Source organism: Polypterus senegalus, chromosome 2 (genome assembly GCF_016835505.1).
Source record: "Polypterus senegalus isolate Bchr_013 chromosome 2, ASM1683550v1, whole genome shotgun sequence".
In the NCBI taxonomy this organism is placed as follows: domain Eukaryota; kingdom Metazoa; phylum Chordata; class Cladistia; order Polypteriformes; family Polypteridae; genus Polypterus; species Polypterus senegalus.
The window spans coordinates 311,068,224-311,094,271 of NC_053155.1; the positions used below are offsets into that span (position 1 = coordinate 311,068,224).

The following is a 26,048-nucleotide window of genomic DNA, read 5'->3' on the forward strand; positions in this document are numbered from 1 at the left end:
ATCTTAATTTTATTTATTATAATAGAGAGATAAATAAAAGATTTGAGGCAAAAGTAAGAAAAGATAGATTTTTAGTTTGAATAGTGAGAATGAGGAAGGTTAACAGATCAACATGCTGTAGAGAGAGATGTGGTCTTGTGGAATGGGCATCGTATTCAGTCAGAGCAGTGGTCCCTGCTGCTGCTGTTAAGATTGGGACAACACATCTTTAATAGATTATTGGTTTAAGTTTTGTTTTGCATATTGCAAGTCTAAACTTGGAAAAAACAGATACCAAGTACAGTACTACTATACACATAATGTGTTGGTTTTATAGTAAACAAGAACACATATGCGCTAGGTATTTGTAAAACTGTTTCTCAGTGGTCAGTCAGAAACAAGAGTGATACCCATCAAGATTACATGAATGACTTTAGATAGCTGAGAATTTCAATATTTCAATCACAGTCTTTGGAAAAGCGAAATCAGAAGGCTCAGTTTAGAATGTGCTCACCATATTGGGGTTCTTCCACCTCTTTCTGTTGACATCTTTTGTCCATGGTATTTGAGTGGTATCACTAGCAAAATGAGATATGCTTCATTAAGAGTAGTTAGTTAAAAATTCAGATATTACCAGCAAACTGTCGTGCTGAAAATCTTGGTTCTTTTTATGCATCTTAAATAAAAAAGAATAACAAAACTTAAGAGTTTGACACATGTTTTTTGTTGTGTATTTTAACAGGTCATTTGCATCTTAAAGGAAGTGAGGAGAAGATGTCAAAATCTTTAAAAAACTTCATCACAATTAAGGTAAGCATTTGCAGGGTCAGGTAACCTGTGACTTGCTGGCACTTTAGGAGACGCGTAGGAGATTTGTGTGTTTAGTTTTTTCTGTTCTGCCTTCTTTTACTGTTGAATTGCTTTAGAGTACAGAGCAGCCTGAGAATTCAAGCAGCACATAGTTGTGATTGAGGTGGTGTATATAAACAGTCCAACTAGTTATTTGATTTAGTAAAGCAGTGCAAATGATGGAAGACAAGTAGGAATAATAAAGTAACACAATAACACAGATGTGTGCCAGCCCCAGTATAAAATGTTGTTTCCATTGAAAGCTGGCCTTGATCTGGCGAAATCTCACTAATGTGGTAGCTGTTGATTGTAAACTTAAAGTCTAGGGCTGCTGTTCAATTACAAAAAATGAATTGTGATTAATCGGACAATTACAGGTTTTAATCAAAATTATCTGTGTATTAATTGCATTTCCTTCAAGCATATCGATAGCTTATATAATAAAAGCCAAGAAAAGGGTCTTTGTCCGGAATAGGCACTTTTATTTTTGGAGTTGTGACCTCAGAATTTTGACTTAAAAAATCTTAATTTTTTGGTCAGAACCATAAAGGGATCTGACAACCCCCCACCCTGCCACTACACTTTCAAAATGGCAGCCATTTGAACAACCGTGTTTTTTGTCCTATTTCTGTGCATAATTTCTTCACATGCAGAGCTTACTGAATGAAATCTTATTTCACATTTGATCACCTGGTGAATTGATTAAGGGTAGCCCCAAGTCCCAAGCCCTTATAAGGCCGGAGATATGAATTTGTTTCAGGCGGAACCAAAAAGGAAAGACAAACTCTTCAAAAAGTATCCTGTCTTCTCACATGGACAACTGTGTGTTTCTTTCTCCAGACCAACTTCATGTGAAAATGTCAAAAGTTCAAATTGAGAAAACTGTGATTCAAGGAAAACTAATATCAAGGAGCTCCAAAGTTTTTACTCAGAATGTTGTTTATCCTGAATTTTTTGTAACTTTTGAAATTCAAATTATAAAGAAATATCTACGTAATTTCTTTATTTTTTTAATAAGCGATTTCCTTGTTTCCTATTTCTTAATAAGAGGGCGGGTGGTTGGTTTAGGAGCATGTCTGTGAAAAATTAAAAAAAAAACATTTCCATGCATAGCGTGGGCTAAACACTAATGTTTCTATGAAGCAGAAATAACTCTGATTCGTTTTTAATGCAAAACAGTTTTAATAATCACTTGCCTGTGCATTATTAATTATTTCAGTTTATTGAACAGTTTGGTGTAACAGAAATAACTGAATGAACAGTGAAATACTAATTGGTCTACAACTTCACAATTTTTTTTTTGAGCCATGTTACAAAGCAAATTAGTCGAGCACTTTTGAGTGGCTCTGTCAATATTTCTGCTTTTTAAATTATATCTTCTTCTTTTGGCTGCTTCCGTTAGAGGTCGCCACAGCAGATTATCTTCTTCCATATCTTTCTGTCCTCTGCATCTTGTTCTGTCACACTCATCACCTGCATGTCATCTCTCAGCACATCCATAAACCTCCTCTTAGACCTTCCTCTTACCTAGCAGCTCTATCCTTAGCACCCTTCTCCCTATATACTCAGCATCTCTCCTCTGCACATCAAATTTAGGTTACCATGTACTTCACTTGGTGCAGTCACGAAGGTGGTTATGGACAAAATGAAGCAACTGGGGGCAAAAATAAAAGACAAGTTAGTGTATTTGGCTGCTCATAAGCTCAAATCCTGTGGCAGAGTAACCCACTTTCCATTTGATGGTCGGTTTAACGTTGAAACCTAAGAACGGGCTTGTGTACCAAGCCAGAAACAGATTTGCATTCCCAAGCATTGCACCCTGTACACATCAGAGGTTAGAAGGCCTGCTTATGCTGTAGCTCTTGTGATGAATTTGTCGTTTTGCTGTGTCAAAGTCAGTTGTTAGCTATAAGGTGCTGTTGATGGGCACGTGTTCATACACACTGACATATCATTTTACTACTGATATTTAATTAAAAAGGCAAACACCGCGTCTCACGCAACCTGTGTTTTAAAAAGAACGTCAGGTTTATGACTTTGGACTGTCCTGTGATCATTGAGTAATTTGCTATTTTTTTTTATTATCTAGACTGCCAGTACCCATCTGTACTCTCGCTACTATTCTGTCTAGCATTTTTAGTGTTGCAAAGATATGCGGCATTAGACAGCTCTTAGAGGTCACGGCAGCTTGGCAGTGATACAGATGCACTAGTTTGTTGGAAGTTTTATGAAGCTAATTTTCCACATTTGTGTGCTCCAACCTTCTTGAAACAAAGTGAGAGCACTGGCTTCAATATTGTGAAATCCTATGGATAAATAATCTTTAAAGCCGAATAGTGTAGAAAGAGTGATGTTCTTGGCTAAGAATAATTTTTTTTACTTATATACAGTATATTTTTTTTTTTTTTTTACACTTTGCTTGCAGTCAGAAGCGAAAAAACCTGCACTTCAAAACAGGTTACCCACCTGAAGCTAAGCATGTTCAGGCCCTATCAGTAGATCAGCTAAGAAAAGCTTGGGTTGCTACTAGAAGAGATGTTGGTGAGGCCAGCAGGGTGCGCTTACCCAGTGGTCTGACTGTAGATCCCAATGCCCCATTGAAATGACGGGGACACTGTGCTGTAAATATGACGCCGTCCTTCGGATGAGACATAAAACCAAGGTCCTGACTCTCTGTTGTCATTAAACATCTCTGGTTATCTTTCAAAAAGACTGGGGCACATCTCAATGTCCTGGCCAAACTGCCCATAATGGCCTCATCCATTCTGACTCCCTAATCATCACCTGTCTCTAATTAGATCTCCCTCTCAGCCCTTCTTCACTTAATAGTTAATGTGTGGTGAGCGTTCAGTGCAGTAGTAGCTGCCTTTGCATTTCCAGATGAGTGCTACACGTTGGTGGTGGTTGAAATACTTCTCCCCATATATGTAAAGCACTTTGAGTAGTGTGAAAAGGTCTATATAAATGTAAATAATAATATAATAGCATTTTTTATTTTTGTATATCTAAACTATGTACAGTGAATTCCGAAAGTCTTCAGACCCCATACACTTTCTATAGACTTTATTGTGTTTTAAATTTAATTTTAAATGGATAAATTTGCCATTTTTATTTGGTCTGGAGGGCGACTTCAAAAGTCTCCATTTTTTTGGGGGTTAAAAATGGCGATATAGTGTGGACGAAAGGCGATAAAATGGAGACTAACCACTGCGTTTCTAACTGAGAATATAGCAGTGTGGACATAGCCTTAGATTAACAGTCATCTCTAATTTGGCCTATTCTGAGTTTGTGCGAGAGTATGGCTTGCTGTGTACTGGTACTGCAGCCAAGGTTGTTAAAAAATGTATTTCATTTGATTGATTGATTTATTGAATGATTGATTGATAGACAGAGACAATGCATAATAAGGACTGATGTACTGAATGAAATAAACTGATTTGTTTTTAGCTTTAACTTTGAACAATTTCTCTCAATAGGATTTCTTACAGACCTTTTCAGCAAATGAATTTAGAATGTTCTGCCTCCTGACGAAATACAGATCAGGTATGTCTTATAAGCCTGATTTATGCAATATGCTCAGAAATCTATATATTCTGTTTTAACCTAAGAAGATTAATTGTTTTTGCAGCTGTTGACTACAGTGAGGCCAGTATGAACGGAGCCAAAAGCCTGCTGAGTTCCATCTCTTCGTTTTTTAATGATGCTAATGCTTACATAAAAGGACAGCTGTTATGCCAGGACGTTGATGAAAGTTTCTTGTGGGAAAGGTAAGAGTGTGTGTGTTTTTTTTTTAACCTCTTTTTACTTTTTCATATACAAAGTATAGGGAAAGTGTTGTAATCGTCCAAAAATTCAATGTCGAGATTTTGATGAATCTCAACATTTTACACCTCCCTTAGTCCAAGAATACCATTTTTGGAATTATGTCTGTGAGTGTGTGTGTCTGTGTGTGTAAACATGATAACTTGAGTACGCTTTCACTTAGGTCAGGAGTGTCCAATTCCGGTCCTGGTGGACCTCAGTGACTGCAGGTTTTCATTCTAATCCTTTTCCTAATCAGTGGCCAGTTTTCACTGCTAATTAACTCCTTTTCCCTTCATTTTAATAGCCCTGTTTTTAAGGATTAAGTCCTTTGAATTGATTTGTTTCTTCATTAAATGGCAGCCAAACAGAAATGAAATGTGAAACAAGCCAACAGATGACCAGGTAAATTGGAACATCAAACTCCAGCCAATTTCACTCCAACCAGTCTCTTAATGAGAAGCCGATTCTTGCTGTTAATTAAAGCCGTTATTGAATATCATGACTTGTTGCTGTTTTCATTTTGCCACAACAGACTGTTGATTTTCTGTTTTTTTCTAAGACCACCATCTAGATGTTTTGGTGACCTGAGCAGACTAACATGACCGAGACCTTCGCCTTTCTTTATTTTCACTTTAGCTGGTCATGTGGCAGACAACTAAGGGGTATGAGTCACATCAATTAAAACTAAGGCAAAACAAGTTAATCAGCAGCAAAATGGCTCACTAATTTGGAAAATGGTTAGAATGAAAACCTGCGGCCCACCAAGACCGGAGTTGGACACCCCTGACTTAAGTCAACCAAATTTTGCATACAAATATTAGGTACAAAATATAGATTTCTCTCAACTTTTAGGCTATTTCTGGTAATTGCCTTTTATTCATGCAGCTCCAGAGTCCAATTTATTCAACTTGACTTTTGTAATAATTGTTCAATATATTATTATATTTGATTTGATTTTGTTGTTGATGGTTCTTTAATGTACATAATATAAAATCTAATCATTGTCTTGATCTTACTCCTCAAATATCCATCCCCATATCTGAATATGCGAGAAACTGTAGGGGAGACCACTCCCAGGTTTTTCTTACCTGGTTGATACTTCCCTGCTGCCCCTTATTTTTGCAACATTTTATTTGACATGCATTTTTCAGCACTATTTTGTTTGTTGCTATGATGTCTCTTGTCACTAGGGCTGTGGCCAAGTGTGTGTACTGAGGGGGTGATATGTAATTATGGGTGTGGCTATGTGCTAGTGACATCATGGCGGCTAACTTTTAAGATCACATAACATGACCTTGTCTTAATGCATTGTCGGGCAACCGGTGCGCCGCGCCGTGAAATTATCTAGGGGCGCCACCAAAACTTTTGTAAAATATTTAAAATTGATAGTGTTTTTGAACATTTGGTTGATTAAAAAGATAATGTTTAAAAAAATATATTTTATGTTGGAAAAACAAGTAACGGAACACTTACGGAAATGAAGTCTAAGAAACGTGAGAGACTTCAAATGATCGACAAGGAAATGCGCGTCTGTCTTTCGAAAATTGATCCTCACATCAATCTCATGTGTGCTGAAAAACAATCTCAACGTTCACATTAATTAAATTTAAGATTTATCCTTTGATTCCTTTATTAATAAAATGTCTTTCAAACTTGTAAAATTAACTGTTTTTATTGGCGATTGTCCATAGATTGTGTCATCACGACTTTATTTATGGGCAGTCCCTCAGGTGCGCGAAAAGAAAATTTTTGGACTTGTGCGCCGCAACTTCGAAAAAGGTTGCCATTCACTGTCTTAATGTCAAACCATCTGCTTCAAAAAGACAGTTACAAGCTAAAGAAGCAGTCTGATATAAAAACATATAGAAAACATTGGTAGAGTTAGAGAAGTGAAAACAGTCATAAAAAATGACAAATATTTTACACACTAAGGTCACAAGTGACTAGTTATCAAGGAGGCAAAGTATGTCAGACAGACAGTGTCAGACAGCTGCGATGTGAAATTCCGTATCTCTAGCTGTGTCTTAACTCATTAAATCCAATGCCAAACAGAAGCTCTGTCACTGCTGTTTCACGGAGCACACAGGTATGTACGTAGGGTCTTTGAAGGAGAGGCATTGCTGCATCTGTTGGTAAGCAGGTTAACAGTTTTTTCACCCAGCATGAATGTAGAGGACCTCCCCTTCCACAAGTCTGTTCAGTTTTGAAAAGTGAAACTAGGAAAACAAAAACTCAAAAAAAAACTTTTACCAAATGTCTTATGACTGGTTGACTCGCGGGCGTGAACATCAGCGCTTCATACAGGTGCATCTCAATAAATTAGAATATCATCGAAAAGTTCATTTATTTCAGTGATTCAATTCAGAAAGTGAAACTCATATATTATATAGATGCATTACACACAGAGTGATATATTTCAAGTGTTTAATTCTTTTCATTTTGCTGTTTATGGCCTACAGGTAATGAATTTCAGAAAATTAGAATATTACATAAGAACAATAAAAACAAATGATTTTTAATACAGAAATGTTGGCCTACTGAAAAGTATGTCCATGTACACACTCCGTATACTTTGATCGCGGCCTTCAGCTCATCTGCATTGTTGGCTCTGGTGTCTCTTATCTTCCTCTTGACAGATTCTCTATGGCAGGCGTGTCGAACTCCAGTCCTGGAGGGCCACAGTGGCTGCAGGTTTTCATTATACCCATTTTCTTAATTCATGACCAGTTGTTGATGCTAATTAACTGCTTTAGCTTTAATTAGCTTGACTTAGACCCCTTAGTTGTTTCTTCCTTAATTAGCAGCCGGACAGTAATGAGACATAAAACAAGCAGGACGTGACCAGCTCACACAAAATCTGAAAATAAAGAAGAAAGTCTCAGTAAGGTTGATCCCTCAGGTTACCAAAACATTTTTGGACTTCTTAGAAAAAAACAGAATATCAACAGTTTTGGAAATGTCTGCTGTGGCAAAAAGAGAGCAGCAACAAGCCATGGAATTGAATAACGGGTTTAATTAACAGCAAGAATCAGCTTCTCATTAAGGAGCTGGTTGGAGTTTGAAGCCCCAATTTAGCTGGTCATCTGTTGGCTCGTTTCATGTCTCATTTCTGTTTGGCTGTCATTTAATGAAGAAATTGAATCAATTCAGAAGACTTAATCCTTAAAAACAGGGCTATTAAAATAGAGGGAAAAGAAGTTAATTAGCAGTGAAAACTGGACACTGATTAGGAAAAGGGTTCGAAAGAAAATCTGTACCCACTGAGGCCCTCCAGGCCTGGAGTTTGACACCCGTGCTGCATGAGGTTTAGGTCAGGCGAGTTTGCTGGGCAATCAAGCACAGTGACACCATGGTCATTAAACCAGGTATTGGTACTTTTGGCAGTGTGGGCAGGTGCCAAGTCCTGCTGGAAAATGAAATCAGCATCTCCATAAAGCTTGTCAGCAGAGGGAAGCATGAAGCGTTCTAAAATGTCCTGGTGGACGTCTGGCTGCGCTGACTTTGGACTTGATAAAACACAGTGGACCAACACCAGCAGATGACATGGCTCCCCAAATCATCAGTGACTGTGGAAACTTCACACTGGACCCTCAAGCAACTTGGATTATGTGCCTCTCCACTCTTCCTCCAGACTCTGGGACCTTGATTTCCAAAATGAAATGCAAAATTGACTTTCCTTTGAAAAGAGAACTTTGGAACACTGAGCTGTTAACAGTCCCGTCCGTTTTCTTCTTAGCCCAGGTTAAGACGCTTCTGACGTTGTCTCCGGTTCAGGAGTTGCTTGACACAAGGAATGCTGTGACAGTTGTAGCCTACGTCCCCGATAGGTCTGCGTGTGGTGGCTCTTGAAGCTCTGACTCCAGCCGCAGTCCACTCCTTGGGAATCTTCCCCAAATTCTTTCCAATCCTCTAAAGGCTGTGCTTATCCCTGTTGCTTGTGCACCTTTTTCTGCTGTCACATTTTTTCCTTCCATTCAACTTTCCATTAATCTGCTTGGATACAGCACTCCGTGAACAGCCAGCTTCTTTATCAATGACCTTTTGTGGCTTAGCCTCCTTGTGGAGGGTCTCAATGATGGTCTTCTGGACAACTGTCAAGTCAGCAGTCTGAGTGGCCTACTGAACCAGACTGAGAGACCATTTGAAGGCTCAGTTCACCTTTGCAGGTGTTTTGGGTCATTTAGCTGAGGGTAGTGGGACACCAGGAGTCTACAATATGGAACTTTTTCACAATATTCTAATTTACTGCGATACTGCCTTTTGGGTTTTCATTAGCTATAAGCCATAAACAGCAAAATGAAAAGAAATAAACGCTTGAAATATATAACTCTGTGTGCAATGAATCTATATAATATATAAGTTTTACATTTTGAATTGAATTACTGAAATAAATTAACTTTTCAATGATATTCTAATTTATTGAGATGCACCAGTAAATGAGTTCACCAAACCACTTACCGGTCAGTTAACTTACCCAAGAAATTCCTTGAAAAAATACCAGGGTCAACTCTTCTCGTGTTTTTGACTTGGCTTTGGCCACACATGCATTTGACCTGGCAGTGTTATGGTTAATTCTTGGGATAGCCTGCACATTTGAAAGGGGTCTGACTGTATAGCCTTACCTCTGAAGGCTGCTAGTGGAGTTATTAAGAAATGGAACCTGTGTCATGTTGTTTAGCAATCTGTCAACACTCGGCAGATTTATGAGGAAGATGCCACTGAGAGACCAACAGTTACCTTGGAGGAGCTCTTTAATTACAGCAGTTGAGAGTGAAGTGAAAGTACACAAGTCAGTGAAACCAAGAGCTCTGCAAATGACTGATCTTTGTGACAGGCTGGCAAGAAAGAAACCATTTATCAAAAAGAGTAGACGTAGGAGCAGGTGGGAATATGCCAGATGGCACTAAGGTGAACCAGCTAAGGTTTACAAAAAAGTTTGTGAATGCCAGTGAAACCAAGCTGATAGACAGACAGACTGACCAACCTTTATTTGTCACCAGTGGGAAATGTTGCTCTTTACAGAATCTCTTTAAATAAATTAGGTAGATAAGTAAATAAATAAATATACACACACTCCATTTTGAACAAAGAAGAAAATTAAAAAGAAAGAAAACTTCTGACTTGGCAGTCTCATTCCCAGGCATATTGCTGTTTGTATAAAGGAGCTGCCGTAGCCTTTCTTGACACACTTCTGCTGAATAATTTGTTGTCTGGAAGTCCTCAGTGTTAGTGTGTCAGAGAGAGGATGCGCAGCATTGTTCATAATGGCACTCGTGTTTTGTTTTACTTATTTTCTTTGATATGACCTGCAGAGTGTGCTCTGTAACTGAGCCTGCCCTATTAATTACCTTGTTGATTTGGTGGGTCTCTCTTGAAGTGATGTTTCCAGTCCAGTACACTGCAGCATAGAAAATCACACTGGCCCTCACAGAGATGTGAAGGACGTCACTTTCCACATTAAAGGAAAGGAACGTGGACTGACTCCATCTGGTCCTGCAAGTTTTCCTGTGTGTGACTTTTCTCAGTTGTCTCCTTACTTGATTTTCAGTTATGGACAGTCCACACTGATGGAAAGAGGTGGATTGTGGTAATTTCAATTGACATGATCAGAGTTGTTGATGTAGTAGGATTGGAGTGGGCAGACTGGTCGTTGGAAGATCATGGCAGTGGGAGTGAAAATGTATAAAAAATTGGTTCAGAGTGTTAGCTTTGTCCTCATCCCATTCTTGCACCTGATCCCTGGATTTCTCGAGTCCAGTAATGATGTCCAGTCCATTCCAGACATCCTTCATGTTACTCTGAGTGAGTTTGTTTTCTATTTTAGCTTTGTAAGCTTCTTTTCCTTCACTTAGCTTTTTCTTTAGCACATGCTGGACAACACACTTTTTTCTAAAGTTTTGTTTCCTGACAAATTTTTGATAACTATGATATACATCTTTAAGCTGAACACAAATGTAGTTTCATATTGAAGGAATCACATAGGGATTTGAAGAAACATGAAATTAACCTTTATTAAATTTAGTGTGTTTAGTCACTTAATGATGCTGACGCATTGCATTAGTTCATCTGAGCTAAAAATGCTTTGCTGCTGATTTTCTTTTGTGCTTGGCATCTGATGGGTCTAATTGCAGTGTCCCATTGATGGATTCCACTTGCTCTTCTACCACTTTTCCATCACAGCAATATTCTAATGTAACTTTTAACCATGTCCGTCACCGACTGGGACTGGGACTGGGATTAGCAGGGAAGAAATCCAATTGTGGATCTTTAGTGCACTTCATGGTTTTGTATAATTGAAGCATGTTGTCAACCAGCTGGATGATGTTCCATGCTCTGCCAAGAAAATTCTTAACAACATCCTTGAAACCCTTCCAAGTGATGTCCTCTGCCCAAACTAGCAGATCTTCAGCCTGCTTGTCATTGATGAAGGGTTTGATTTGTGGACCAACAAAAATGCTTTTCCTTATTCTTGACATCAGTTATTTGTGGAAACATCTCTCTCAAGAATCAAAGACCTTCACCATCCTTATTCATTGCTTTCCTTTATTTTTTCATCATTCTAGGTTTATTATAAAGAGGAGGCAAGAATATCTATGTTGGGTCAGCAGGTGGTCTATGTGTCTACCCCGAAACCAAATGCTTAAGGAGCAGCCACGTGTTTTTAATGCAATGTGGCTCTTTAACACGACTGTCCCTTTCCCAAATAAAAAAGCAAGACTTGGTACAGTATTTCCAGTACATCCGGGCTGCATTTCTAGGAGCAGTGCCACTACTTTTAGATAACCACAGATGTTCCAGTAGTAGTAGTTATAATGTCTGTAGTATAGTGGGGGAAATAATTATTTTTATCCCCTGCTGAATTTGTTAGTTAGATAGATACTTTATTAATCCCAAGGGGATATTCACATACTCCAGCAGCAGCATACTGATAAAGAACAATATTAAATTAAAGAGTGATAACAATGAAGGTATAACAGACAGACAACAACTTTGTATAAGATTAACGTTTACCCCCCCGGGTGGAATTGAAGAGTCGCATAGTGTGGGGTCTCCTCAGTCTGTCCCTGGAGCAGGACAGTGACAGCAGTCTGTCACTGAAGCTGCTCCTCTGTCTGGAGATGATCCTGTTCAGTGGATGCAGTGGATTCTCCATGATTAACAGGAGTCTGCTCAGCGCCCGTCACTCTGCCACGGATGTCAAACTGTCCAGCTTTGTGTCTACAATAGAGCCTGCCTTCCTCACCAGTTTGTCCAGGCGTGAGGTGTCCCTCTTCTTTATGCTGCCTCCCCAGCACACCACCGTGTAGAAGAGGGCGCTCGCCACGACCGTCTGATAGAACATCTGCAGCATCTTATTGCAGACGTTAAAGGACGCCAGTCTTCTAATGAAGTATAGTCGGCTCTGTCCTTTCTTACACAGAGCATCAGTATTGGCAGTCCAGTCCAATTTATCATCCAGCTGCACTCCCAGTTATTTATAGGTCTGTACCCTCTGCACAGTCACCTCTGATGATCACGGGGTCCATGAGGGGCCTGGGCCTCCTAAAATCCACCACCAGCTCCTTGGTTTTGCTGGTGTTCAGTTGTAGGTGGTTTGAGTCGCACCATTTAACAAAGTCCTTGCTCACTTACAAAGAAATGAACAGTCTCTAATTTTTATGGTAGTTTTCATTTTAATGGAGAGAGACAGAATATCAACCAAAAATCCAGACAAAACACATTACATAAAAGTTATAAATTAATTTGCATGACATTGAGAGAAATAAGTATCTGATCCCCTACAACCCAGCCAGAATTCTGGCTCCCACAGATTGGCTGTTGTCACAAGTATCACACTGAGACATCATGAAGGTTTGGGACAGCCACCCATATATTATGTCCTGGCTGCAAAATGGTTTGAAATAACAACAGATCTTTACAGATCAAAATCCACAATTGAACCTCTGGTATATAGACAAGATGGCTGCTTTAAAGGCCAGGGTAGGAAATAACGTCATCAGAGGTAGTGACTTCATCAGCTCCGAGCCCGGAAGTGACATCATCGGAGGCGCCAGAACCCTGCGGGATTTCCCAAGAATAGTCTGCAAGGGATCGAGGAATACAGTTAGTGCACCCTGCCATCTCCTGGTCGGATATGGAATTACTATTATTCAGGCACTTTAGTTGTCTCCTACTTGCACATATGTCACACTGTATACTGTATGTACTGTATACTAATAATATGGCAAGAAATCACAACATTAAGCAATTGCAATAAAACAGTATGTGATAGGAAAATTTAAAGGTGGTTTTGTGATCAGCAGGCCAAAATTAATAAGATACACCTAGAAGTGTTCAGGAAGCAAAATCTTTTGTTGTCCAGTAAAATCAAATCATTTTGTGTGTGATACAAATCTAAAAGTGTCAACACCTCAAGAAATGCATCCCCTACAGGAGCAACTACGTGTCATGGGAATGTTTTTTATTTGCAGTAAAACAATTTTTAAAAAAATGAGATAATATTGCAAGGGCGTTTGGATCAGTGTAGCTAAAAAAAAAAGTAAGCTTGGGAGAAGATTCACCTTCAGACCCCTGGAAGTCGGAATGGGTATGTCAGTTTTCAGTTAATTATTCTAAAAAAAAAATTACTAAGGCTGTATAATTAAAAGACACGTTAGATATTTTGTCATTCAAATAAATAAACCCTAATTTACTGGGGTTTTTTTAAGATTTTTGTGAATTTTGGAAACACTTATTTGAGCACAGGTCAAACAAGGAACAACCATTTATGCATTTTCTAAACCCCCTTATCCAAAGCAGGGTCTTGGGGTCCCATGCAATCACCCGAGGATTAGATGAGTCAAGCACACTCCTCAATGTTTTTCCTCCTTGGTAACTCAAGCATATGATTGTCAGAGTGGGTTTGTGGTTTTGTCCGGAGCTGGCTGCAGCCCACCTGCAGTACCACTATAGGTTGGGAAATGCTGGCCTAGACCAAAAAAGCCAGTAAACAAAATTAGTTAAATTGTGAAAAGGTTTTTATTGTTGTATGAGCAAAAAGCAAGTCATTGGACAAGGATGAACATAAGGCCATGAAACATTCTGTATATTGTTATTTTTAACTTCTACAGTCTTCATTTTATGTGTCACTTTTCACTCCTCACCCATCGCTTGCCAGTTGTCACTCATCAGTGTTCATTTATCTTTTTTCACCTTTAACTCCTGATTATTTGTCACTTACCTCTTTTCGCTGTTCACTTCTTATGGATCATCAGTATTTTACTTGTTTCTTTTCACACTTCATTCTCATTCTTTTTTTTTTCCTTTTAATAAAAACAGTCACAATTGAATAGCAAATGACACTTTTGGTAGTTTATCTGGTTAAATAAAATGTGAAAGCAAAACTATTTTTTTTTTTTTTTTTTTAATATTAATTAAATTAGCTGTGCTACTCCTCTAAGACAGGTTGAAATCTAAGTAATCCGTGTAGACTTCAGTGGACTCAGCATTAATGTTTGCAGTGTGTCATCTATTGGAATGTATTTTGTACGGCATACAGTGATTGAATGCATTGCATTTGTCATTCTTACAAATAGCACTGCTTTTATAAATCCCATACCAAACGGCATATAATAGAGACATAGCAACTGGACAGACACACAGATACAGAATAGTGATATTTCAGTTCTGATATTAATTGTAGTTTTAATTTTTATTTTATTTTATAAAATTATTTTTTTTTTATTTTGTTCTAGTTTTCATTGGAGTCAGCAATTTTTATTTAGTTCTATTTTTAAAATTTTAGTTTTTATTTTATTTAATTCTGGCTTCTTTTTATACATAATATTAGTTACAATTTTAGTTTTTCTCTGTTGCAAGACCACAAATGCTGGCCTACTCATATTTCAATGCAATTTATGTTTCAGTCAACAAAATTCACTCGCAGTTCACAATGCAGTTAAACACAACTTGACTATCAATGATCAAACAGATTAAGTGGCCTAATGAGTGTAGTCGGCAAGACCAAATGTTTCAACCCAAGAAACCAGTCTGTGCAAGCACGTTGCTGTTAAGCTTTAAACAAGCATGCATTTCGAGAGATTTGTTTATGTTGCAGTGATGTCCATTGCACAGATAGCCGCACAGTGAAAATATTCGCTTGACGAGCGCCTGTAATGCAATTTGCACTGCACCATCCATGTTTTCTAAATTTGCCGTTGCAATTTCTCAATTCATACTCATTCAATGCAAATGAAAGTATAGAGTGGTGTACAAAACAACGGATTTCAATTTTGACCTTAATTGAAATATTTAGTTGTTTGGATAATGGATGGATGGATAATTGTTTTTAAAAGCTTTTAATTCTGATGCTTTAATCAATTTTCATACAGACTGCTCAACAAAAGGATATTATATTTAAGGTCAAAATGTCGTTTTTAAATATTAGATTTTTTTCTTAGTCTGATCCCATTTTTATAAAATTGAAAACCGTTTATGGTCTTACCTTTATTTGTAAATTAAGTCCATGCGCCTATCCTTCTCCATGAAAATCTTCGTCACTTTCTTGTTAAAGTCCTCTTTATTTTCTTTGAGTTTAAAAACTCTTACTCTTCCATTTTTGACAGTCAGTCAGAACAAAAAATAAAAATAAACAGACCACTGCAGTGCACTTGACTTTCTGATGTTGCTAACTTCTTGGCGCCTTGGGCGTCTGCATAGACGAACAGCAGCAACAAGCACATGTTGGGCTCATATCCTTGTACCTTTTCACTGCGGTTTTATAAGTCCGATCACCAAGACTAGATATGTCACACACATTTATTAAAGATATTAGCCAAACTGTGGAAAGTCAGGGTGTATAATAAACGTGTCTGCAAACATTATATTGGCGACATACAGAGAGACAGCAACAGGCACGCGCCAATTGCTTGCATCAACCCAGTAAGTGAGGGACAGCGCACTTTAATATGAGGGCTCGTCTCGTCACACCTCGCGTTTCTCCCGTGTATTTGAACTGGGAATGTGTAAATTCAGCAATTTTGACTATAAAAATTATCAAAATTATTGGAATCATAGAGAATACAAATTTATAGCACAAACCAGTAGACAAATTTATTTTATGTTATGATTATTATTTTTTTTACTTTTCATGATGACAGGTGAGACCACATGTTCCTGTATGAAGTGCAGTCATGGTGCCAGAGAAGTGCTGGACTTCCACTAAACACTGATCCTGCTGGTCCCACTGAACCTCCGAGACTCTTTTCTTCTTCTTGCACGTTATATTTGCTTTTATTATCATCTGTGCTGTAACTTTCTTGCCGTCTGCCTGCAAACATTTGTGCAAAACTCGCTATCGTCAACCACAAGCGCTTACTACTTCAACCCAACGAGCTAAATGTGCTCAACAAACTAACAACGGTCCTTTACGGAAGTTGTGCCACGTGACTATAGTAAGCCCAATTTACAAGATCAAGACCGCATAGTGAATAGCGCAACATAACTGAATGCTCAGGGCGACCTACAAACAACCCCTCTGCACGACTTTTTATGTTTTTACTCAATTTTTGTTCTCATTTTAGTTCTTTCACAAATCACAAATTTTTATTTTTATTTAGTTTTAGTTTCTCTGTTTGCTGTAATTTCAGTTCTCGTTCTTGTAAAACGAAAAACAATATTTTTAGTTCTAGTTCTCGTTTTCGTTATGAAAATATCACTGATACAGAGACACACATGGACATTTGCCCTTTTATTAATTTTTAAATTAGCTTTTGTTCTGTATTCCCAAGGGAGAATTTTGAATATAATACATTTTACATTATAGATTTTAAAGTAACCAGAAGGCAATTTTGCAAATTAGTATTATTGGCTATAAAAAATCTTTATTTTTAATTGCTTTATTTTTTATATCTCTCTATTATAATAAAAAAAAAACTTGGATCGAGACATGATCTTCTCGGAGGACACTTTGAAGTCCTGCGAGTCTACTTGCATGGAAGACACTTTGAACAAACCGCGAGACTTCTTGCACGACACGCCCTACTTACAAACAATTTCTCAGAGACACTTTAATGTCCCATGAGACAAAAGGTCAGCTGCTGTACAGGCTTTTAAATGATCGACATGCAGATCACGCAGCACGGCACAAGCAACAGCTGGCTTAAAGAACATAACTCATTCACTACAGCTTTATTACTGGCAAATATCAAGAAATAAAAAATGAGTGAAATGAAAAAACAATCTCTTTAAATTGTATATCCGGTTAACTAAACCCAGCGGTTGGCGAGTGAAGCGAGCAGGGGGGAGAGCTCCCTAGTTATCTTAATAATAATAGGCAGTATGAGCTAGTGTGGAGGCTCTGCACTTCAAACCCTAAGGCTGTGGGTTCAGTTCCCACAACTGACACTGTGTGACCTTGAGCAAATCAGTTCACCTGCCTGTGCTTCAACTGAAAAAAATAAAACAACAAAGCAAATGTAACCAACTGTATCTCAAAAGTTGTAAATCTTAGATAAAGATGCCAGTCAAATAATAAGTAATAGTAATAATAATATAGAATTCAGAGAGTGCTGGGAGAGTATGGGGTTCCAAGTGTTGGCAAGTGTTAGGGGAAAAAGAACGTTTAGGCCTCACTTCTTATAGACTGTTGCCCCTGCAACCATGTTTTAGATAAGTCACAGAAAATGAATGAATGAAAACTGAGTTCTGACCGTAGTGCCCTGTGAACTGTAAATTTGCCAATGCTGCTGTGTTATGATTACGTCATATTAAATCTTGAAGCTTGGCCAAGCCATGTTTCTAATTTCTCCTTGGGGACAAATAACGTACATCTGTCAATCTATTTTATAGTTCCTTTCCTACCTACCTACCTACCTACCTATCTATCTGTCTGTCCATAATTTAATGTAATCTGTGGTTTTAGGGATAGGCTGCAGCTCACTTTAACCAATAATAATTGGAATATTTTTTTCCATTATTGTATATTGAGCTGATTGCTTTATCCAGGGCAACTCGCAATATCAGAATCCATTGCAAATGTTTACGGATATCTTTATACAATATATATTTTTTTATGTGGCCATAAAAAATACAAATGAAAACAGAACACAGGGAATTTTAAGTGCTCTTTTACCCTTGTATAATTAAAAACTGTAAAACAACGAGATATTTCGTGTTTTACCTCATAAACTTAAAATAAATTTGTAAATGTAAGTTAATTCCACTTTTGATGCCAGCAACACATTTCAAAGATGGGACAGATGCCTGGTTACTAGTGGTAAGTGAAAAAAAAAACAACAGTTTGAAACTTTGCACAGGTAGCTGGGTAATTATGTAACAGGTTCAGAAAAGCCTCAGCCATTTACTAGCAAGGATGGGTGAAGGCTTGCCACTTTGTCATGAACTATGCAAGTGAATATTTGAACCATTTAGAAACAACAAAACATTTCTCCATGTATGATTGCAGTGAATTGAGGGATTTCACCATCTATGGTCTGTAACATCATTAAAATCTGGGGAAGTCGGTTTCCACAGATCATGTCATTACATTTTATCTGGGCATTTCAACTTTATTCACAAAATCAAGTCCATGTGTCCCTAATTTTTTTTTCTCCTTGTGGGCCTAATGTGCTTCCGTGCATTTAGAATGAGTGTATATTTACCAAAATAAAATAAGGTGGATTACTTTGTCCTGTTTTCAGTTAAATATGGGTGAATGAGTATTTACAGATCACTGCTTTCTGTTTTTATTTCCAGTTTACGTCGTGTCCCACCTTTGAGGTGATGTGACGTAGAGGCAGTAGTTGACCTGGCGGCCTTGTGATTCAAAGTCCATTCTTTCTAAAGTGGGCTCATACAAATGTTTGGAAACCTTCACTCTGTGTGAAATTTTGTTCTTTGCTCACTTGGTTTTGAAGCAAAGCATTTTTGGGGTAAAATAGGAACTGTTAACGTGTGGCCAAAAGTGGAAGTCACATTACTCTGTGTAGTTATTGTGCCTGGGTGTCCAGAAGAACTTAATATTTTTAAAGTTTTCTTTTGTACACGGAAAACCATTTACAGTCATTTAAGGTTACTGATTGTTTTGCCTAATTTTACTTTTCTAAGACACAGCTTTTGCCATATTCAGCATTACGAATGTAAATAAAGCAATGTTTGTCTTTCATCCTTAAGGTTATCCCAGGCTAAAGTAAATGTTCAGCTTGCACTAGCAGATGACTTTGACACCCCAAGGGCCATTGATGCAATTATGGGCCTCATTCACCATGGCAACCGGCAGCTTCAGGCTGTTACCAAGGTAACTTGTTAAGCTAGCTAAGCTCAGAAAATGGCAGCTCTGCTGTGTAATATGCTAACTGCACCCAGGCAGAAGTCACTTTGTTTAATCTTCAGAAGACTGGAATGCTATTCGATATATACACTGAAGAGAAAAAAGTGTTAGAACAGAGGATTTCGGCATTTGCCAAAGTCAAAGATATGGCAGGCCAACAGTCACTTTTTTACGGTGGGCACATTTATTTTATTGCATGTTTTTATGTGAAGAATACAAAGATTCAACTGGACTGTTGTTGGCTTTTCTCAATTTCAGCCAATGATCCATCATAAGACAAAGCAACAACAGGCAGACGGATTTAGTAGAAGCAATGTCCAGCACAGAATTAAAGAAATACTCAACCCAAAGAGGACATTTTTATATAGTACTTTCCCCACTGAGTTTGTAGTGATGGCTGAGGAAAATCTTTAATCTCGTGTTTTTCATGAGACGTCCATTTTCTTGAGTTGCCTTTCAGTCATGGTGATACACAAACTATGCAATGTCCGCGACAGTTTGTACAATGTAACTTCCTTTTTTTTTTTTATAAACTAGAGGGCTTTGCCCCCTGCCCACTTCGCTCGCCCACCCCCCACCCCCAAAGGGGCACGCAACATGCCAGCCAACTTTGCGTCTTTGGCACTCATATTGTGAAGATGGGGGCTTAACACACACTAAGGAGATGCGGTCGCTCCTCCGAAACCCCCCCTTAAAACGGTGATAAAATGGGAACTAAATATATATATATATATATATATATATATATATACAGTAAACCCTGCGTCTTTGGCACTCATCCAGACCCCCGATAGGTGAAAATCGCAAGTAGAAACCATATGTTTGTGTGGTTATTTTTATATATTTTAAGCCCTTATAAACTCTCCCACACTGTTTATAAATATTCCCCACAGAGTTATACAGCATAATCCCTTTGTATTCTCTTAGATATTAGGTAAGATTCATTGAAATTATGTATATAAACACACTGTTTATATACATCCATCCATTTTCCAACCCGCTGAATCCGAATAGGGTCACGGGGCTAAAATGGGCCAATCCCAGCCAACACAGGGCACAAGGCAGGAACCAATCCTGGGCAGGGTGCCAACCCACCGCAGGACACACACAAACACACCCACACACCAAGCACACACTAGGGCCAATTTAGAATGAAAATCCACCTAACCTGCATGTCTTTGGATTGTTATTTTTATAATTTTAGTGCCCGGAGGAAACTCTCCCACACGGGAGAACATGCATTCCCCACAGAGGGAGGACAGCAGCGATCCCTTTGGTCTCCTAATATTAGGTAAGCGCACCATTATGTATATAAACACACTGTGTATATACAGTAAAACCTAAATATTATTTTAAAGATATTGAGTGTCTCCGATATCACATATGTGACAGCCATTATGATAGACAGGCCACCAGCAAGAAATACGTACAATGCAACAAAAATAGTATACAGTAAATGTGTGTACAGTGACACTAAACATACGTACATGTACTAAGTACTGTAAGTAGAAAATTAATTATGGTTACTCACCAACAATGACACAATGACTTGTCTGATAACGATGAGTTTAATTTTACTGCACAACAAAGGAGAGCGTCACAGCTCTTAAAGGAGCCACTTCAGGCGATTGTGTAGCACTGCCGTTGTTCTTCTTCAATCCAAAACCCTAAAGCAGATTCTATTCAGACTACTGTCTTATTACATCCACTTACAACTTGTTTTGCACCCTGGTTAAAAGGACACTGCGGCCGTAGATCTTATATTCCTTTCCTACTTTTTAAATAAAAAGAATCGTAGCCTTCAACAAATCCAAAATGTTTACCTTTTCGGCAATCGTTAACATCTTCCGTTTGCGCTTGGGCACGGCCCCTGAAGCAGTAGCAGATCGTTTTGGAGCCATAATGAAGGGCTTGACTATGCACAAAGATAAACACAAAAGAGCACAAAAGTTAACTCTTTACACAGCGAAACACGTTGATGCTGAATGAGCGAGACGAGACTTCCTGGTTAACACTGCATTCAGCAAGCAGGAACTTAACTGCGTGCTCTGATTGGTTAGCTTCTCAGTCATCCGCCAATAGCGTCCCTTGTATGAAATCAACTGGGCAAACCAACTGAGGAAGCATGTACAGGAAGTAAAAAGACACATTGCCCGCAGAACCCGCGAAGCAGCGAAAAATCCGCGTTATATATTTAGTTATGCTTTCATATAAAATCCGCGATAGAGCAAAACCGCGAAAGTCAAAACGCGATATAGCGAGGGATTACTGTATATATATATTTTTTTTTTTTACCTCCACTTTGCTCGATCAGCTGTTGGCATACTGCTGCTGCTGCCGTGCCTCGTGATCTGCATGTCGCGTAGCGCTTCGAACATTTAAAAGCCTGTACAGCAGCTGTCCTTTTGTCCCACGCCTTGTCTCGCTGGACATTAAAGTTTCTCCGAGACAATCATGTCTCATCTCCTTCCAAGATTTTCTTTTTTAGAATAGAGAGAGTGATTTTTCAAAGTGTGAGGTAATTGGTCCACAAAATGATGTTTAAATTTCCAGTATTTTAGTCTGTTAAATACATACTTATATGCTGTATTTAGATAGAACAAACGGGAAACTCTGAGCTCCCAAATAAACTTCCCTGCTGTTAAAAATGAAAAAGTCAGACTGGAATTTGCTAAAAACTGCACATTGACAAGGTACAATGCTCCTGGGTGAATGTCCTTTGGACAGACGAGACAAAACTGGAGCTTTTGAGCAAGTCATGTCAGCTGCAGAATTAAAAATGAAGATTTTAAAGGAGAGAAAACCAGACTTACTGTGAAACATGGAGGAGGCTCAGTTATGTTTTGTGGCTGCTTTGCTGTGTCTGGCATGAGGTGCCCTGAAGTCTGTGAAGGGAACAAGACTATCAAGACATTATGGAGTGGCGTATACTGCCCAGCGTCAGAAAGCTGTGTCTCAGTCACAGCTCAAGGATCCTTCCAACAGGATAACGAGCCAAAACACACAGCTAAAAGCACCCAAGAATGGCTAAGAACCCAAAATCGGACTATTCTGAGATGGCCTTCTGGGTGCCCTGAGTTGAATTGAACATCCACGGAAGGAAGTGAAACATGAGGTCTGGATAAGACCCCTTCAAACCTGACACAGCTGGAGAAGTTTGCTCAGGACATATGGGCCAAACGACCTCTGGACAGGTGCAGTTGTTTTCAAACTGGTCAGCAAGGATGAGGTACATGGTCCACAAAATGATGTCTAAATTCCCATTATGTTAGGTAGAATGCCTATAGGGGGCTGGACGGTCTTGTGGCCTGGACCCCCTGCAGATTTAATTTTTTTCTCCAGCCGTCTGGCGTTTTTTGTTTTTTCTGTCCTCTCTGGCCATTGGACCTTACTTTTATTCTGTGTTAATTAGTGTTCCCTTATTTTAATTCTTTTTTCTCCACCATGTAAAGCACTTTGAGCTGCATTATTTGTATGAAAATGTGCTATACAAATAAATGTTGTTGTTGTTATGTACTTACTTATATGCTGTGTTTAGGTAGAACAAACGGGAAACTCCCAACTCCCAAATGAACTTCTCTGCTGTTAGAGCCACACGGAATGCATTGAAAACAACAATCAGTGAATGTTTCATCCTATCTTTGTTTTATTTTTATGGACAATTGACAACTTTTTCTTCCATTCTAATCCTGTTTATTTGTAGCGATTTCACCTTCTCTGTCTCTCTGACATGATTGAACATGAAACGTATTCAGGTGTGAGCGAACAGCTGAATTGTAGACCTGGCTCCTGTCATTTCATGTAAATTCATATCCACAACTGGAGTACTTCAAGATTTTTTATTTTTCATTAGATTTGCTTCATTAATCCCCAAGGGGAAGTTGTCTTTTTGCATAACCTTTGGGTGTCAGAACGCAGGGTCAGTTCCTGGAGCAATTTTTCAGGTTAAGGGCTTTGCTCAAGTGACCAACGGAGGTGGTGGATCCCTTCTTGCACTAACAGGATTTGAAGCAGCATCCTTTCTGATATCAGCACAGATCCTTACCCACCGAGCCAATACTGTGTGAAACTGACCGGCTTGCATCTGAGCATGTTCCATTTTCATTCATGTGAACGATTTCCTGGAAGTGGTTTATTTAACAGTATTTTAGTAAAAAAAAAAATGCATGTTTGGGATGTTGTGAGCATACATCTGGACGACATGTGGATTACACAACATGAGATTTTTTCATCGACTTTTTGATATTGTTGGCTGTGGTCCAGCATTGGTTTATATAGACCCATGTTATATCTGAAACTTTATCTCTGAGCTGCATGAAAACATGAGGTTATATTTTTATTTTCTTGTCTGTCTCTCTTAACTAAGTAGGATAAGTAACATAAAAAATAGCATTTTTGGGTGGAGTATTCCTGAAAGTTGTTGGCTTTGTCAGGGATGAGCTGTGCAGGCTGTGGAGTCCCAGGAAGTGGTGGATCAAAAGTTAGAAAATCACTACAAATGAGAAGAAGCACACTATGGGAAAGGTCAGAATTGAAGAACTACAGGACCAAATGTTCAGAGATGTTGTGTTGGACGTGTTCCATGTGGCTCTAACAGCAGAGACGTTCACTTGGGAGCTTGGAGTTTGGTCAGTTTCCAGATTGTTATAACCAAATACAGTATACAAGTAAGTACATAACAGGCTAACATACTGGAAATTTGAATATCACTCTGTGGACCACTCTACTCATGCTTACTGGGCACACTTTGACAACCACTGGAGTTCCATTGTGCATATTGGTACAAACATTTGGGATTAGCCACACGCTTAATGATTTGTGTTCTGCCATGATTTGAAGGCAGTGAAGGAAAATGGACATGTCAAGAGATGAAAAGTTACAAGAATAGATAGATACATACATACATACATACTTTATTTGTCCCCAGGGAGAAATTTGGTTGTTTACAGAAGATCTTTAAGTAAAAAGTGTGCTCTCCTCGATTTTCTTGTATACTGAGATAGAGGAAAAAGTCATCTGAACCACTTCCAGTTGTGCAATATTTCTCAAATACTGTATCATATCTCTTTGTTTCTCATCATAACAGATTGATAATATTGATGCACAATCATTTATCTCTATTTATAATCAAACTTTATATTATAATGATATTTTCGGATTTGGGGAGGTGGTGGACAAAATTGTTGGTACCCTTCAGTCAATGAAAGAAAAACTCAAAATGGTCACAGAAATAACTTCAATCTGACAAAAGTAATAATAAATAAAAATTCTATGAAATTTAACCAATGAAAGTCAGACATTGATTTTCAACCATGCTTCAACAGAATTATTTAAAAAAATAAACTCATGAAACAGGCCTGGACAAAAATGATGGTACCCCTAACTTAATATTTTGTTGCACAACCTTTTGAGGCAATCACTGCAATCAAACGATTCCTGTAACTGTCAATGAGACTTCTGCACTTCTCAGCAGGTATTTTGGCCCACTCCTCATGAGCAGACTGCTCCAGTTGTCTCAGGTTTGAAGGGTGCCTTTTCCAGACGGCATGTTTCAGCTCTTTCCAATGATGCTCAATAGGTTGAGGTCAGGGCTCATAGAAGGCCACTTTAGAATAGTCCAATGTTTTCCTCTTAGCCATTCTTGGGTGTTTTTAGCTGTGTGTTTTGGGTCATTGTCCTGTTGCAAGACCCATGACCTGCGACTGAGACCAAGCTTTCTGACACTGGCCAGCACATTTCTCTCTAGAATCCCTTGATAGTCTTGAGATTTCATTGTACCCTGCACAGATTCAAGACACCCTGTGCCAGATGCAGCAAAGCAGCCCCAGAACATAACAGAGCCTCCTCCATGTTTCACAGAAGGGACAGTGTTCTTTTCTTGATATGCTTCATTTTTCCGTCTGTGAACATAGAGCTGATGTGCCTTGGCAAAAAGTTCAATTTTTGTCTCATCTGTCCATAGGACATTCTCCCAGAATCTTTGTGGCTTGTCCACATGTAGTTTGGCAAATTCCAGTCTGGCTTTTTTATGATTTGTTTTCAACAATGGTGTCCTCCTTGGTCGTCTCCCATGAAGTCCACTTTGGCTCAAACAACGACGGATGGTGCGATCTGACACTGATGTTCCTTAAGCTTGAAGTTCTCCTTGGATCTCTTTAGAAGTTTTTCTGGGCTCTTTTGTTACCATTCGTATTATCCGTCTCTTTGATTTGTCATCAATTTTCCTCCCGGCCACGTCCAGGGAGATTGGCTACAGTCCCATGGATCTTAAATTTCTGAATAATATGTGCAACTATAGTCACAGGAACATCAAGCTGCTTCGAGATGGTCTTATAGCCTTTACCTTTGACATGCTTGTCTATAATTTTCTTTCTAACCTCCTGAGACAACTCTTTCCTTCGCTTCCTCTGGTCCATGTTGAGTGTGGTACACACCATGTCACCAAACAACACAGTGACTACCTGGAGCCCTATATATAGGTCCACTGACTGATTACAAGATTGTAGACACCTGTGATGCCAATTAGTGGACACACCTTGGATTAACGTGTCCCTTTGGTCACATTATTTTCAGTCTTTTCTAGGGGTACCATCATTTTTGTCCAGGCCTGTTTCATGAGTTTATTTTTTTAAATAATTCTGTTGAAGCATGGTTGAAAAGCAATGTCTGACTTTTATTAGTTAAATTTCATAGAATTTTTATTTATTATTACTTTTGTCAGATTAAAGTTATTTCTGTGACCATTTTGAGTTTTTCTTTCATTGACTGAAGGGTACCAAAAATTTTGTCCACGTGTTTACCAAAGTAAAAAGATGTATAGTCACCTAAAAACACAGAAAAAGGGTTAGTATTATATAATATTTCTTGCAATAAATAGCTAGAGGTAAAACTACATTTAGCTACATTTAATTATGATAATGATGGCGGAAATAAAAAAAAAAAATCAATAAATTAAACGTATCACCAGGAACACGACGAGGATGTAGCAGCTTATTGTTCCCATTACATCATTATGTTTATATGGCATGTTCAATGTTTACACGTTATTGTTGAAGCGATGATGTATAAATTAAAATAAAATTAATAATAGTTATTGAAAGAATACATG

At 38.4% G+C, this 26,048-nt stretch overlaps 1 protein-coding gene across 2 annotated transcripts in view; it reads left to right on the forward strand.

The window, feature by feature from the left end:
* The window catches only part of cars2 (cysteinyl-tRNA synthetase 2, mitochondrial), a 112,985-nt gene that overhangs the window by 68,882 nt on the left and 18,055 nt on the right, over positions 1-26,048 (forward strand). For both annotated transcript variants that reach the window (XM_039745906.1, XM_039745907.1), the window contains exons 9-12: positions 722-789; positions 4,305-4,371; positions 4,457-4,595; positions 18,784-18,907. In XM_039745906.1, coding sequence (XP_039601840.1) covers positions 722-789; positions 4,305-4,371; positions 4,457-4,595; positions 18,784-18,907 — 398 coding nt within the window. The remainder of the gene's footprint in view (positions 1-721; positions 790-4,304; positions 4,372-4,456; positions 4,596-18,783; positions 18,908-26,048) is intronic.